Genomic DNA, 11,708 nt, shown 5'->3' on the forward strand with positions numbered 1-11,708 from the left:
ATTGGAGACATGGCAACAATCTGATAGTGCAAAAGTGTGTATTGATAAAAAGTTGAAACAGTTTGTTAAAGCATGAAATCTTGAACACATTGAATTCCTTTGTTTGAAATTGAGAAAAAGCTTCAAAACATATCATTCTTCATTCAAACCTGTTTCAAAACTTTTAATTTTTCTTGTTTCAGAAGATTCATCACCGATAAATAGTTGCAGTTCCTTTAAAATAGATTCTAAAAATTTCAATACAAGACTGAAACAGATCAAAATACTAAACAGCTACAAGATGAAAAATGAAAACTATACAGACAGCAACAGTGAAGACTCGGATCCATTTACTAGAATTATGGATCAAGTTGGATCACATCCAAAGAATAAATTCCAAATGGTCTACAAATGGGTTTTCATTGTGGGATTATCTGCTTTTGGTTCATTAATTTACATGAATATATTTTTGGCATTGGATGAACCAGATCATTGGTGTAATGTACCAGGAAGAGAACAAACAAATTTAACATTGGATGAGTGGAGAGATTTAACATTGCCAAAGTAAACATAAAGATTTATAAATGTAAGAAATAAGATAGAAAGTGGAATTAAAAAACAAAGGCAATTATTTTGTTTTGCAGAGAATTGGATAATAGAAAAGTGGAGACTTTTAGTAGATGTAAGATGTATGATAGAAATTATACAGATGTAACGCTTATGTTAAGCAGTGGATTTAATGTTACTGATGCTGATGCAGTAGGTTTGTTAATGTCTCTTAAGTTGTTTTGATATTTGTTTAACTACTGTTTTTCTCTTTTGCAGAATGTGCATTTGACTTCAGTTATAATAAGACTTGGTACGGAAGTACGATAACGAGTCAGGAAAGTTGGGTTTGTGAGAAAGAACTCTACGTTACCAACACGTTTGTGATAAATCGAGTGGCTGAAGTTATGGGTGCGCTGGTTCTTGGACAAATGGGTGACACGTAAGTTGACATTTTTTTTTTCATCTAAATTTCCACATTGCTGTTTCCAAAAATGGAGAAAAATTATCAGATACTCGTTTTTAAAAACCAAGATTTTGAAAAATCATTGTAAAACAGTTCTGAACTAACAACTCTATAAAGCTTTACGGAAGCAAAATTGCTTGTTTTGTTAACAAGTTTGCTTCTATAAAGCTTTATAGAAGCTATAAAGTTCTCAATAAGGCCTTATAGAATCAAATTAATTAATTGTTGGGTTATTATAAATCATTTTTTATACAAGGTATGGCCGTCGTCCCGTCTATTACATCGGTGCTGTTCTCTCGACAATTGGAAGATGCCTATGTGCAATTACTACTTCATCATTTTCATTATTCCTGATAACATCGAGTTTAGCAGCATTGACTGTTAACAGTCTTTTTCAGTCACCTGTTGTTATTGCAATGGAAATTTCTGGAGAGTAAGTATTCCCTGATTAAGAAAAACTTGATCAATTTTTAATAATTACATTTATTTTTTTACTAAAAAAAAAAAGAGATGAAAGATCAAGTATTGCACTTTATCAAAGTTTTGGATGGTTCCTTGGGACAACTGCGATGCCTTTTGTATTCTGGTGGCTGCGAGATTGGATTCCATTTTTGTTAATAACAACGTTGCCAACTTTATTGGTGTTTTTGTTTTACAAGTTAGTATACTAATTTTTAATTGATTTATGTAAGAAGTCTATTTGACTGAATAACATTTTATTGTTCCACAGATACGCCATCGAGTCTCCAAGATGGCTGATTAGTAGACGACGATACGCCGATGCTTTGGTACAGTTCAAGACGATAGCCTTTTTAAATGGCAGAAGTATTACAACCACTGAAAAAGAATTAACTGATTTGTTTGGAAATTCAGAAGAAGAGAGCATGTATGGTGTGGCGTCGTTATTTAATAGCTGGCGTATAGCTAAGAACACAATAATCATGGGCTTTAGTTGGTAAGTATAAAAACCAAGAAACTAAACCTAGAAAAAGAATCGAAATCGGATTATTAAAAAAATAAGGCTTTGCAGTTATTAATGAAATCTACAAGAATTTTTTTTTTTATTTTCTTCTGATATCTAACTGACTTTCAAATTTAGAGCAAGAGCGTGCAATACCCAGTCATTTATAAATTTAAGAACCTGAAAAAACTTCAAGTAAAATTTAGAACAAATTAATGAATTAACGTCAAAAATAGTCTTATTTTCTATCCATATTCATCAAGTTAGTAATGTCCAACAAAAAATTCGGTTTCAAACAGTAATGGTTTTTTGTTCGCAGGAGTTTATCTTGATAGCTGGAACAGTTCTTTACGAAATTTTGTACACTTGTGTGGTTAATTTATTCATATTTCATAAATGTTTTAAAGTTTTGGTTTTCTCAACGTTGCAAAAATGGCAACAAATTACTTTTTACGGTTTGGCATAAAAAAAGCCCAATTTTAATAAAATTTCGACATTATCCTAGCAAAAAAAATATTAATAAACGAGATAGGGTAAGCGGAAGTACATTTGACACCGGGACACATTTGACTTTTCGGTATGATCGTGCCCTTAATAAAGAATAGTTTGGATAAAGAAAGAAGCTTAATTTGATTTAAAGAAATTTTGTGAAATTTTTCAGTCTTTCATTAACTTTTCGCGGAGTACCACGTGTTTTCGTGTTTTCTGTATTTCTGATCTAATTTTTGACCACCGGTATGTAGCGATTTCTGAACCTAATAAAAAAGTTTTTTTAATGGTGAATCAATATTTTGATAGCACTATGCTTAAAGTTTAGTAAATTAAAACCAACTTTTTAAAAAGAGAGTATTAGTTATTGAAAAAAAAAGAAAAACAGTTATGAGGCTCCTTCGGGGCACCTTTGACTTTTGCAATGTGAGCACAGTTTTACGTTGATTTTGGGGGAATATATATTAAACAAATTATTTAAAAATAAATCGACATCGATTAATCTTGATTAAGATTTAAATGGATGGATTTATTGAAATATTTTATGGTTTTTTGTTTTTTCTTCTTCTTTTTAGAAAATAAATTTTTTGATTTAGGTATATTTTTCGTTATATTGTTTAGTAGATTGTTTAAAACCAAAAATGTATTTTTTTTTTCTAATCAAACAATAGACGAGCAAGATCCGATGATAGTTTTTAAAACATAATGCACACGATGTGGGGTTTAATCCACCATTGTCAAATGTACCCCTTTTAAAGTCAAATGTGCCCCGGTCCCGGGGCACTTTTGACAAAATGACATTTTTTAGAAAACATTATTTTTTTAAATGTTGAAATGTTGTAAAACAAAAAAATTTACTCTTAGTATAATCTTGAATAGTCAATAAATCAAATAAAAAACAAAACGTTGGAAAACATCAACAGTTTTCGAAAATACAGACTTTTAAAAACTAAATGTCAAATGTACCCCCTTCTCCCCTATGGTGCTGTCATTTTACTTAATTATTTAAATGCAACGGATTTGCATAAAAACGACAAAAATATTGTAAGGAGCATATTGTACTGATCAACTAGATATTTTCCAAAACCCAAAAAATGCTTTCTGTGCATATAACTTTGCCAAAAAGAATGATCAGGGCCCTATTTCATAAAACTATTAGTCTAATAATTATTAGCGAATTTACTAATAATTATTAGTTTATTAACAAAAACGTGTTTCATAAAACTTTTTCCGCACTAATAAATTATTTCTCCAGCGCCAATAATATTAGTGGGAAATTATTACTGTAGGAAGATGAAATTTCATACCGACAATTTTATTATTAAATTTTTCTGCCGGACTAATAAATTAATATTTTATTTTTATTAGTCTACGAACGTAGGTAGAAATACTCTAATAAAAAAATATAATAGACAAAAACGGTCAATAGCTGAAAACGCTGTCAAAAAAATTGCAATAAATTAGTTTAAATTTAACATTTAAATGTTTTCTGATAGTGAAGACGAATGGGAGGAGTACCGTATTCGCTTTTTCAAGCCAAGAATCAATTTTGTGCTAAATAATACTATCGAATTTAATGAAAAATTTAATATTAAAAGTGATTCCATTGAATATTTGCTGCAAAAAATTGGTCCATATCTTGATACTCCAACTAGGCGGAATTTCGCTTTGTCACCTAAGCAAAGATTACTAACAGCACTTCATTGGCTAGGAAATGGAAGTCAATACCATAGAACAGCAGATATGCACGGCATTTCGAAAGCCACTGTTTGCCGTGTTATAAAGGAGGTTGTAAGGGTAATAAATGAACACGTTTTCCCACACGTTGTGCGATGGCCTAATGACATGAACACTGTTGTAAGAAGATTTTATTCTATAAATCAAATGCCTGCTGTTGTTGGATGTATTGACGGCACTCTTATAAAAATTGATGCGCCTAACAATCACGAAGACCGTTTTATTGACCGCCATGGAAATCATTCCATAAACTGTATGTTGGTGTGTGGGCCTGATCTTCGATTTTATTACTGCAGTGCTAAATGGCCCGGTAAAGTACACGATGCTCGTGTCTTACGAAATAGTATTCTCTATGAAAAAATGGAAAATGGTTGGCGCCCACATCCAAGATCAGTGCTTTTGTGTGATTCGGGCTACCCTCTTAAAGAATGGCTTATTACTCCTAAGTGTAATAATTTAGAAGATCTTGCCGTGCGCAATTTTAATAGGGCTCATAAACGAACAAGATGTTTAGTTGAAAATTCAATAGGTATGTATATAAGTATATCTTTAAGCTTTGAATAAAGGTCACTAACAATAATTAAAATATTCAATAGGTATATTAAAGGAAAAGTTTCCTTGCCTCAATCATTTGAGAGTACAGCCTATTTACGCCTGTAATATAATTAAAACATGCGTTTCAATTTGTAATTTGACCACAAACACACATGAACTCTTAAACCAACCCAGCAGTGACCAAAACTTTAATGAAGGTGAGCCAACGAACGAAATGCTAATACAACCATCAACATCCGGGATAATAAGACAACAAGAACTTGTAAATTCATTTAGATAATCAAATAAATTTATTAATTACAAAAGAGTTTCATATAAAATTATGTACGTTTATTTACACATTTTCTAAAGTTAATTCAAAAAGTTTTTGCAAATTATCTTGTTTTCCACATCCGTCAGAAACAAGCTTTTCGAGAAGTTGATTTTTAAGCTTCAAATTTTGTGTTTCTAGGTCTTTTTTTATATTGTCCTTCTTCAATCCCTCTATTTCGAGAAGTAGTTTTTTTTCTCGTAAACGGTAGATGTTCTCGTTGTCAAATTTCGGTTGCTTCCTTTTTGGTTCTGAAAGATGAAAAATAAGAGAAAATGAAACGTTTCACATATGTTTTCACATTTACATAATATGCCTACCTGTGCATGAGAACATTTGCCTGCGTGGTGTTCGATTTTCTTTTTGTTGCTGACTATCATCGTCTTCAACAGATTGCTCAACCACTGTTTCTACGTTTTCTGTTGGATTTTGCTTACTGACCTCCATTGACTCTGTCACCGGTAACCCAATCACGTCTGGTGCATCTTTGGATAAAATTTCCAAAACCTTTTGATCGACTTCAGTCAGTATGCATTTTTTTCCTCCCTCGGATCCGGTTCTTCTAGCGTTGTCAACTTTAAACTAAAATTAAATTTGAATTACATTTTGTACAATCATTTCTTTTCACTATTTTCCCTTACCATAGCTGACTTTTTAATGTTGGGCCAGAACGCATCCCTTATGTAGCCCCAAGGCTTGTCTTGAAACACACCACTCGCAACGGCTTCTTCGTGTATTTTTTTCCATGTTTCGCTTTTGTCTTGTTTGGTAATTTTATTTGAAAATGCACCAAACAGAACACTTTTATTTTTCAAAATTAAATCTAACAAATGCATTTTTAATTCTTTGGAACACATTTTTAATTTGAACTTTCAAAACGCGTCAGAAAAATCAACATTTATATTTATTTTCAAAACAAGTCAAAATAATTTTTAAAAATATTTATTATGGCATACAGTATTTTGTTTGGGAATTCTTTACTAATAATTTCTACACTAATAAAATATTTGTTTAGGTATGGGATATATTAGTAGAAAAAGATTTTTTTATGAAACTCAAATTTACTAGTCAAATATTTATTAGAACTAATATTTTTGAAATTATTAGTATTAGACTAATAGTTTTATGAAATAGGGCCCAGGTGGTGTAGCTTTTTGACATTTTTGATCAATGCATAAAAATATTTTTGTTATATTTTTGGAACCCTCCATTTTTTTTTATTTACAAAAAACCATTTTTACAGACTTTACGATGTAATCTATTAATATCTCAGTCATTTTTTTAACAATTCTCAATATTTTATATGAGAAAGAGGATTTCCAGACCTTTTGAATGATGTATATAAGTCTATTGTTTAAACAAATTAAGTGTTGGTTTTTATGCCATAAATCTTGAAAAGGTGATTTTTTTCTCAATTTTTTCAACTTTACCCCATTTTTTTTTTTGCAAAATAAAACAAACAAAAAAATAAAGTTAGGTTAACTAGAAAATATGGCATATCATGATGTGAACTGCAAGGTGCCCAATAGGCTGCTCGTTATTTTAAAATAATTAGAATTTGTGTGGCCCTATGATCTTATATGGTTGGAAATAAACTAAAAATAATATTCCCCAAGTTTCAAGTCTCTAACTTAATTGTAACCTATGCCGCCAAGCGGTTGAAGTTTCATATTTGAAAAACATGGGGTTTCTTGGACCTAGTTTGATCAATTTTATATTCCAGCCAAACCATTTGTTCAAAAAATTTAAAACTTTAAAGAGTCAAACTTTATAGGTGTAGCTATCATGTGAACATTTTTCAGATTTTAAATTGTTATATTTTTAGAGATTTAGCTTGGTAAAGAAAATCATTTTTTTTTCAGACTTTTTCAAAAATCGCTTTTAACACGTTTAATGCCAAAAAAATTAAAAAAAATACATTTTATTCACACATCAGCATAGTATTTATATTTTAAATTTATATTCAATTCATAGTTATATAATAAACTAGTTGTGTGTTCATTCTTCAACTTACATCGATATTCAAAAAACGTGTTCCCGATTTAAGAAAAAGTACTGTAGTAAACAAATAAAAAACTAGTTAATTATATAACTTTGAATAAATAATAATTATTTGTATGGAAATAAATGTTACGTATACACCCCCATTTGTATATACCTACCCGATTTGTCACTTCAATGATTTGCGTTTACCGCAGTGGAAAGAATTATTTTCTCGAATACTAAACTTCATTTTGATAAAAATACCTCATTCGCACTTTAAGCACTAGATACTGTTTATTCATCAATAAGTGAATCTTTTATTTCAGAAACGACAGAAACTTTTCAGAGGCTACAAAAAACTGTTTTTTACTTAAAATTCCACAACACTTTAAATTAATAGTATTCCGAGTTATAATCTAGCCTAAAATGCATTTAGAAACCTTTAAAATATAAACTTTTTTCTAGGTCTTAGCGGGTTTTTAAGCCTTTAATGTCGTTTCTGAAGTAAACGAATTTTTTTTGGTAAAACTTTTGTTTTTATTTAGCTATAGCTTTCAAACCCTGCTTTCGGTTTTAATAAATAAAATAGCAGTAAATAGAGTAAATCTTAAACTTTTTATAGATGTATAACTTAAAGGCTTGCGTGTCATGATATTTGCCAAAATAATTTAAAACTGGTAAAAAGTCATGTATTTAAAGTAAAAAATTGCCACCGCGTGAAATCTTTCCATACATTTTCAACCTTTCAGTTTTCGTATTTTGGGGGTCGGACATACCTAATTTTTTTTTTTCAGAAGAAGAAACAACTATACATTATTGTATAGATGAGAAATTTGTTTCTGAAATAAACGATTCAAGTGAGGTATGTATTTTAAGAATGAAGTTTCTGTATACTTCCGCGACTTCGTATTTATTACACCATCTTCCACAAAGTTCAAGAGGTTTTAGTCTTATTTAAAACTTATTCCATTTTCGTCGAGTTCAAGTCTCGTTTGAGTATAGTAAGAACATCGGAAACATGGAAGTCTTGTAATATCGGCAATCAATTCGTCTTTCCCTGTAGAAATACGGACAAGGCGATATAATTCCTTTATAGACTGAGTAGACTGAAAAATTGAAAAAGAAAAGAAGAAATAGGACCAAAAAATAATATTTTTCTTCGCTTTAAGCCAATACAAAATAATAAGTTTTTCTTTAATTTATACTTCCGATTTTAGGACATACTGTGTTTCAATATTTTTATTTTATTGCTTTTAATTTTTCGTATAAACTTTTTTTTATTTATTTTATTTATTATTGTTAAAGGTGTATTCTTGCATTATCATATTTTACACTGGTCTTAATCAGCTCACGAATGGGTGGTAATCCCTTCTTAAATTTTTCATTACAAAATTTCGTTGAAATTCCTGCTTGTATTCTTGGAAAATTTTTAGGTAAGTTAAATAATTTTTTTATATTTTTTACTCCATCTTATTTTGTATTTGTTAGATTTTTTTTTTACTTTTTAAAATTTGATAAAAAATTTAATTAAGATAACTAAATTAAACTTTATTGCATTTTTGAATGCATTAATCTCATAATAAACTTTTGATTAATTAGTTATTTAATAAATTAATTAAATATATTCCTAACTTTTTTTTAAAGGTGACAAATATGGTCGTCGTGTAACAAGCAGTATATCATATTTGGTTTGCTTCCTTTCCTGTATTCCAGTTATAATGTTCGCCCAAAGTAAGTTTTTTTTTTTTATTTCTTATTTTATTTTTTTTTTTGTATACAATTCACACTCACTCTTAAAATATTTTAGATACTGAATATGAAAATTTGATGACACTTATAGCCACATTTATTAAATTACTGACAGCTGTAGTATATTTTCTATTATCTCTCCAATCCATGGAGATCTATCCAACATGCTTGCGTCAAACGGGCATAGCTGTTGGTACAATTTTGTATAATGCCTTTGGTGTATTAGCTCCTTATGTGGTACATTTGGGTACAAAATTAGACATTCGATACCCATATTTTATATTGGGTGGATTATTTTTAATTGGAGGCGTAAGTGGGTTGTTTTTACCTGAAACATTGCATTATAAGCTGCCCGATACAATGGAAGAAGCTAAATCTTTTGGAAAAAATCAAGTATGTCTATTTTTAAGTTTTCATTTTATTAATAAATAATGTTTAATAATTTTTTTTTTAATTTTGTTTTTAAGAAATTCTTCAGCTTACCACGTCCACGTTATGAACTTCGTTTTGATGAAAGCTCCACCGCCAAAGAAAAACTCAACCAAACAAAATATGCTCCTTAATTAAAAATATCCAGAAAATAAAAACGAAATTATTTTTTTTTTTATTTAATTTTAATAAAATTATATTTATTATTTTTTTAATTTTGTATTAAAAAAAAAAGATGTTAGTTAATTTTAATGAAGAACAGGTGGACTTTTAAAAGTTCGTTAACTACCTTTCAAAAACCAAAAAAGAGTCATACAAAATATTTTTCAAAAACCCTAAAAGTATGCAGTGATTTCCTATGCAAAGAATTATAAATACAAATATGAATTATTTCGTTGCCTATTTTAAGACAAAAACTCTTTTTGGTGGTTATTTCTTTAATAAACAAATTAATATTATCAACTTTAAAAAACAAATCTGAATTTTCGTCAATAAGACTGTTTCCTGTAATTAAATCTTTCATTCAATTTTATTTATAAATTGATGATTTTTGATTTTAATAACGACACAATGTTGTATTCAGAGAACAAAAAAAGCAAAAGGATATAATAAATAATGCAGGAAACTATTTTACTTTAATTTCGTCCTTCGTGATGATGGTGCACTTTCTATGTTTCTGAGCTCACCAAAGTAAATAATTTATGACGAAGAAAGTATAGAATACACTCATATAGCATTTCCACTTGTTGTCCTTTTTATTTTATGTCTGTTCAGAGTACCATAGACCCGACCTCCCAAAAGCATCAAAGAGCGGGGATGTAAACAAAGCAGGAAGTATTCCTATCTCTCATTACAGTCTACAGTCTACAGTCTACACAGTAATAATAAAAAGAAACCCCTTAAAGGGATTCCCAAATAAGTTACTGTCTTATTTTGTTGTTGGGAGGAGAGGCGAACGAGATCAAAAGGCTCGCGTTTTGTATGCAATGGTAGATATTGTAGTAGATATATTCTCAAGACATTCCAAGGGTTGCTGCTATTCGTTTTCGTTGGTGCGTTTCCATTTGCGCATTAATGATGGAAAAAAAAAATTGTATTATTTTTTTTTTGTTTTTATATCTTTGTACCACGATAATTTAATTTAAATAAGAAAGAGGAAATGACTTTTTGATGCTGGGAATTCATTAAAGGAGTCTAGACGAGATGGAAACTTTACCTGATGTTGGATGCAAAATGAGTGTCAGGGTTGATATCTCTAGGGATCTAAAGTTGTTTCCTGTTTTTATCTTTTGAAAAGGGTACCTACTATAAGCAATTGTTAGTTGGAAATAAAAAAGAATTGCAATATGAACTGTGGGTAGGTTTTTTTGGGAAATTTTAATAATCACCTGGTAGGTATTTTGTTGTTTTAAATTACAAACTTGGAAATTTTTTTTGTCTTACTCTGAAAGTTGAATTCTTGAGATGGAAATCATGTTTCTTTGTATTTTAATGATATATATATATATATTATATTGGGAACCCCAAAAATTTTAGCAAATAGAAACAAATTTGGGTTAGGTAGGTACTTAGCTTACCCAATAAATAGTTTGTTTTGCTTTATAGAAAGATTTTGTCAAAAGTTCTCTGGACCCTAATAATTACCCATTGCTGGCAATCTAGAGCGTTTTAAGAATTTTTTTTTTAAATTGTATGCCCGTAGAATGCCCGTAAAGCTTTAAAAATTGATTGAAAACATTAAAAACTGACTAATATCTTCTGGAATGCAACGAACAATTTATTTTGAGTTTTTTAAACCCTTCAATATCATTGAAACAACGAAATTGGCGGTTATTAGGTCAAACGTAAATAAATGTTGTTAAAAATAAAATGCAAGACTGGGTCACACGAACTCGCATTTAGAGTTCAAGTTGCTTAAATTTTTTAGACTTTTCATATAGAAATTTGGGAAATGTATAGGTACCTACAAAAAAAAAACATAAAACTCGTTTTTTTAAAAAATAAATCAAAATCTGAAATCAAATCGCCCCACAAAACAAGTATGCAGTTTGATTAATATATTAAGATGCATTTTTAGTAAAAAAAATTCAAAATCGTTAGAGATGTTTTTTAAAAAACTAATTTTTTATAAATAATTTTTTTGAAAAAAAGTTTTAAAATAAAATTGGTATGCCATTTTGTAGAAATAACTAATCAACATTTAAAACCAAAATTTCAAAAAAAAAAATAAAATATCCCGTTTTCGAAAATTTGATTTTTCAAAAAAAAAATTTCAAAATTTTTTTAAAAAACCAAAAATTATTTTTTTCAAAATTTTATTTTTGGCTTATATTTGAATTATATAAGTATCTACTTCTTCACAAAAAGTTTCGTTGAGATGGAATAAGCCGTTTCGGAGAATATCGGATTTAAAAAAAAAAACGGTTCTATGGCAGGTACCGTTAATGATGATTTTCAAAAAAAAAATTTCATTGGAAGGTAGATCTTGTCTTAAAACCTACATT

At 29.2% G+C, this 11,708-nt stretch overlaps 2 protein-coding genes across 3 annotated transcripts; one reads left to right on the top strand and one right to left on the bottom strand.

The window, feature by feature from the left end:
- The first annotated feature begins 186 nt into the window (after positions 1-186).
- On the top strand, positions 187-9,419 carry LOC129915607 (beta-alanine transporter-like). Of its 2 annotated transcripts, none has more exons than XM_055995224.1 (10): positions 187-543; positions 624-742; positions 805-967; positions 1,248-1,424; positions 1,500-1,649; positions 1,722-1,946; positions 8,332-8,459; positions 8,671-8,757; positions 8,834-9,168; positions 9,243-9,419. In XM_055995224.1, the coding sequence occupies exons 1-10, from the start codon at positions 281-283 to the stop codon at positions 9,336-9,338; spliced, it is 1,743 nt and encodes a 580-aa protein (XP_055851199.1). In that variant the 5' UTR covers positions 187-280; the 3' UTR covers positions 9,339-9,419. The 2 variants fall into 2 exon arrangements, with proteins under 2 accessions (XP_055851199.1, XP_055851200.1); XM_055995225.1 differs by having other exon boundaries at positions 426-565.
- LOC129915608 (uncharacterized) lies at positions 5,001-6,181 on the bottom strand. Its single transcript, XM_055995227.1, has 3 exons — positions 5,685-6,181; positions 5,364-5,625; positions 5,001-5,294 (listed from the first exon to the last, which is right to left on the bottom strand). The coding sequence occupies exons 1-3, from the start codon at positions 5,898-5,900 to the stop codon at positions 5,068-5,070; spliced, it is 705 nt and encodes a 234-aa protein (XP_055851202.1). The 5' UTR covers positions 5,901-6,181; the 3' UTR covers positions 5,001-5,067.
- Positions 9,420-11,708: the final 2,289 nt, after the last annotated feature.

The sequence above is a fragment of the Episyrphus balteatus genome, chromosome 3, assembly GCF_945859705.1.
Source record: "Episyrphus balteatus chromosome 3, idEpiBalt1.1, whole genome shotgun sequence".
In the NCBI taxonomy this organism is placed as follows: domain Eukaryota; kingdom Metazoa; phylum Arthropoda; class Insecta; order Diptera; family Syrphidae; genus Episyrphus; species Episyrphus balteatus.

Excerpts from the sequence above, each read along its gene's own strand:
- LOC129915608 (XM_055995227.1), bottom strand. The coding sequence starts at position 5,900 with ATGTGTTCCAAAGAATTAAAAATGCATTTGTTAGATTTAATTTTGAAA. Across the intron at positions 5,626-5,684 it reads ACATTAAAAAGTCAGCTATG|TTTAAAGTTGACAACGCTAG; the intron begins GTAAGGGAAAAT and ends ATTTAATTTTAG. Across the intron at positions 5,295-5,363 it reads GCAAATGTTCTCATGCACAG|AACCAAAAAGGAAGCAACCG; the intron begins GTAGGCATATTA and ends TTCATCTTTCAG.
- LOC129915607 (XM_055995224.1), top strand. The coding sequence starts at position 281 with ATGAAAAATGAAAACTATACAGACAGCAACAGTGAAGACTCGGATCCA. Across the intron at positions 1,425-1,499 it reads GCAATGGAAATTTCTGGAGA|AGATGAAAGATCAAGTATTG; the intron begins GTAAGTATTCCC and ends AAAAAAAAAAAG. Across the intron at positions 1,947-8,331 it reads ATAATCATGGGCTTTAGTTG|GTGTATTCTTGCATTATCAT; the intron begins GTAAGTATAAAA and ends TTATTGTTAAAG.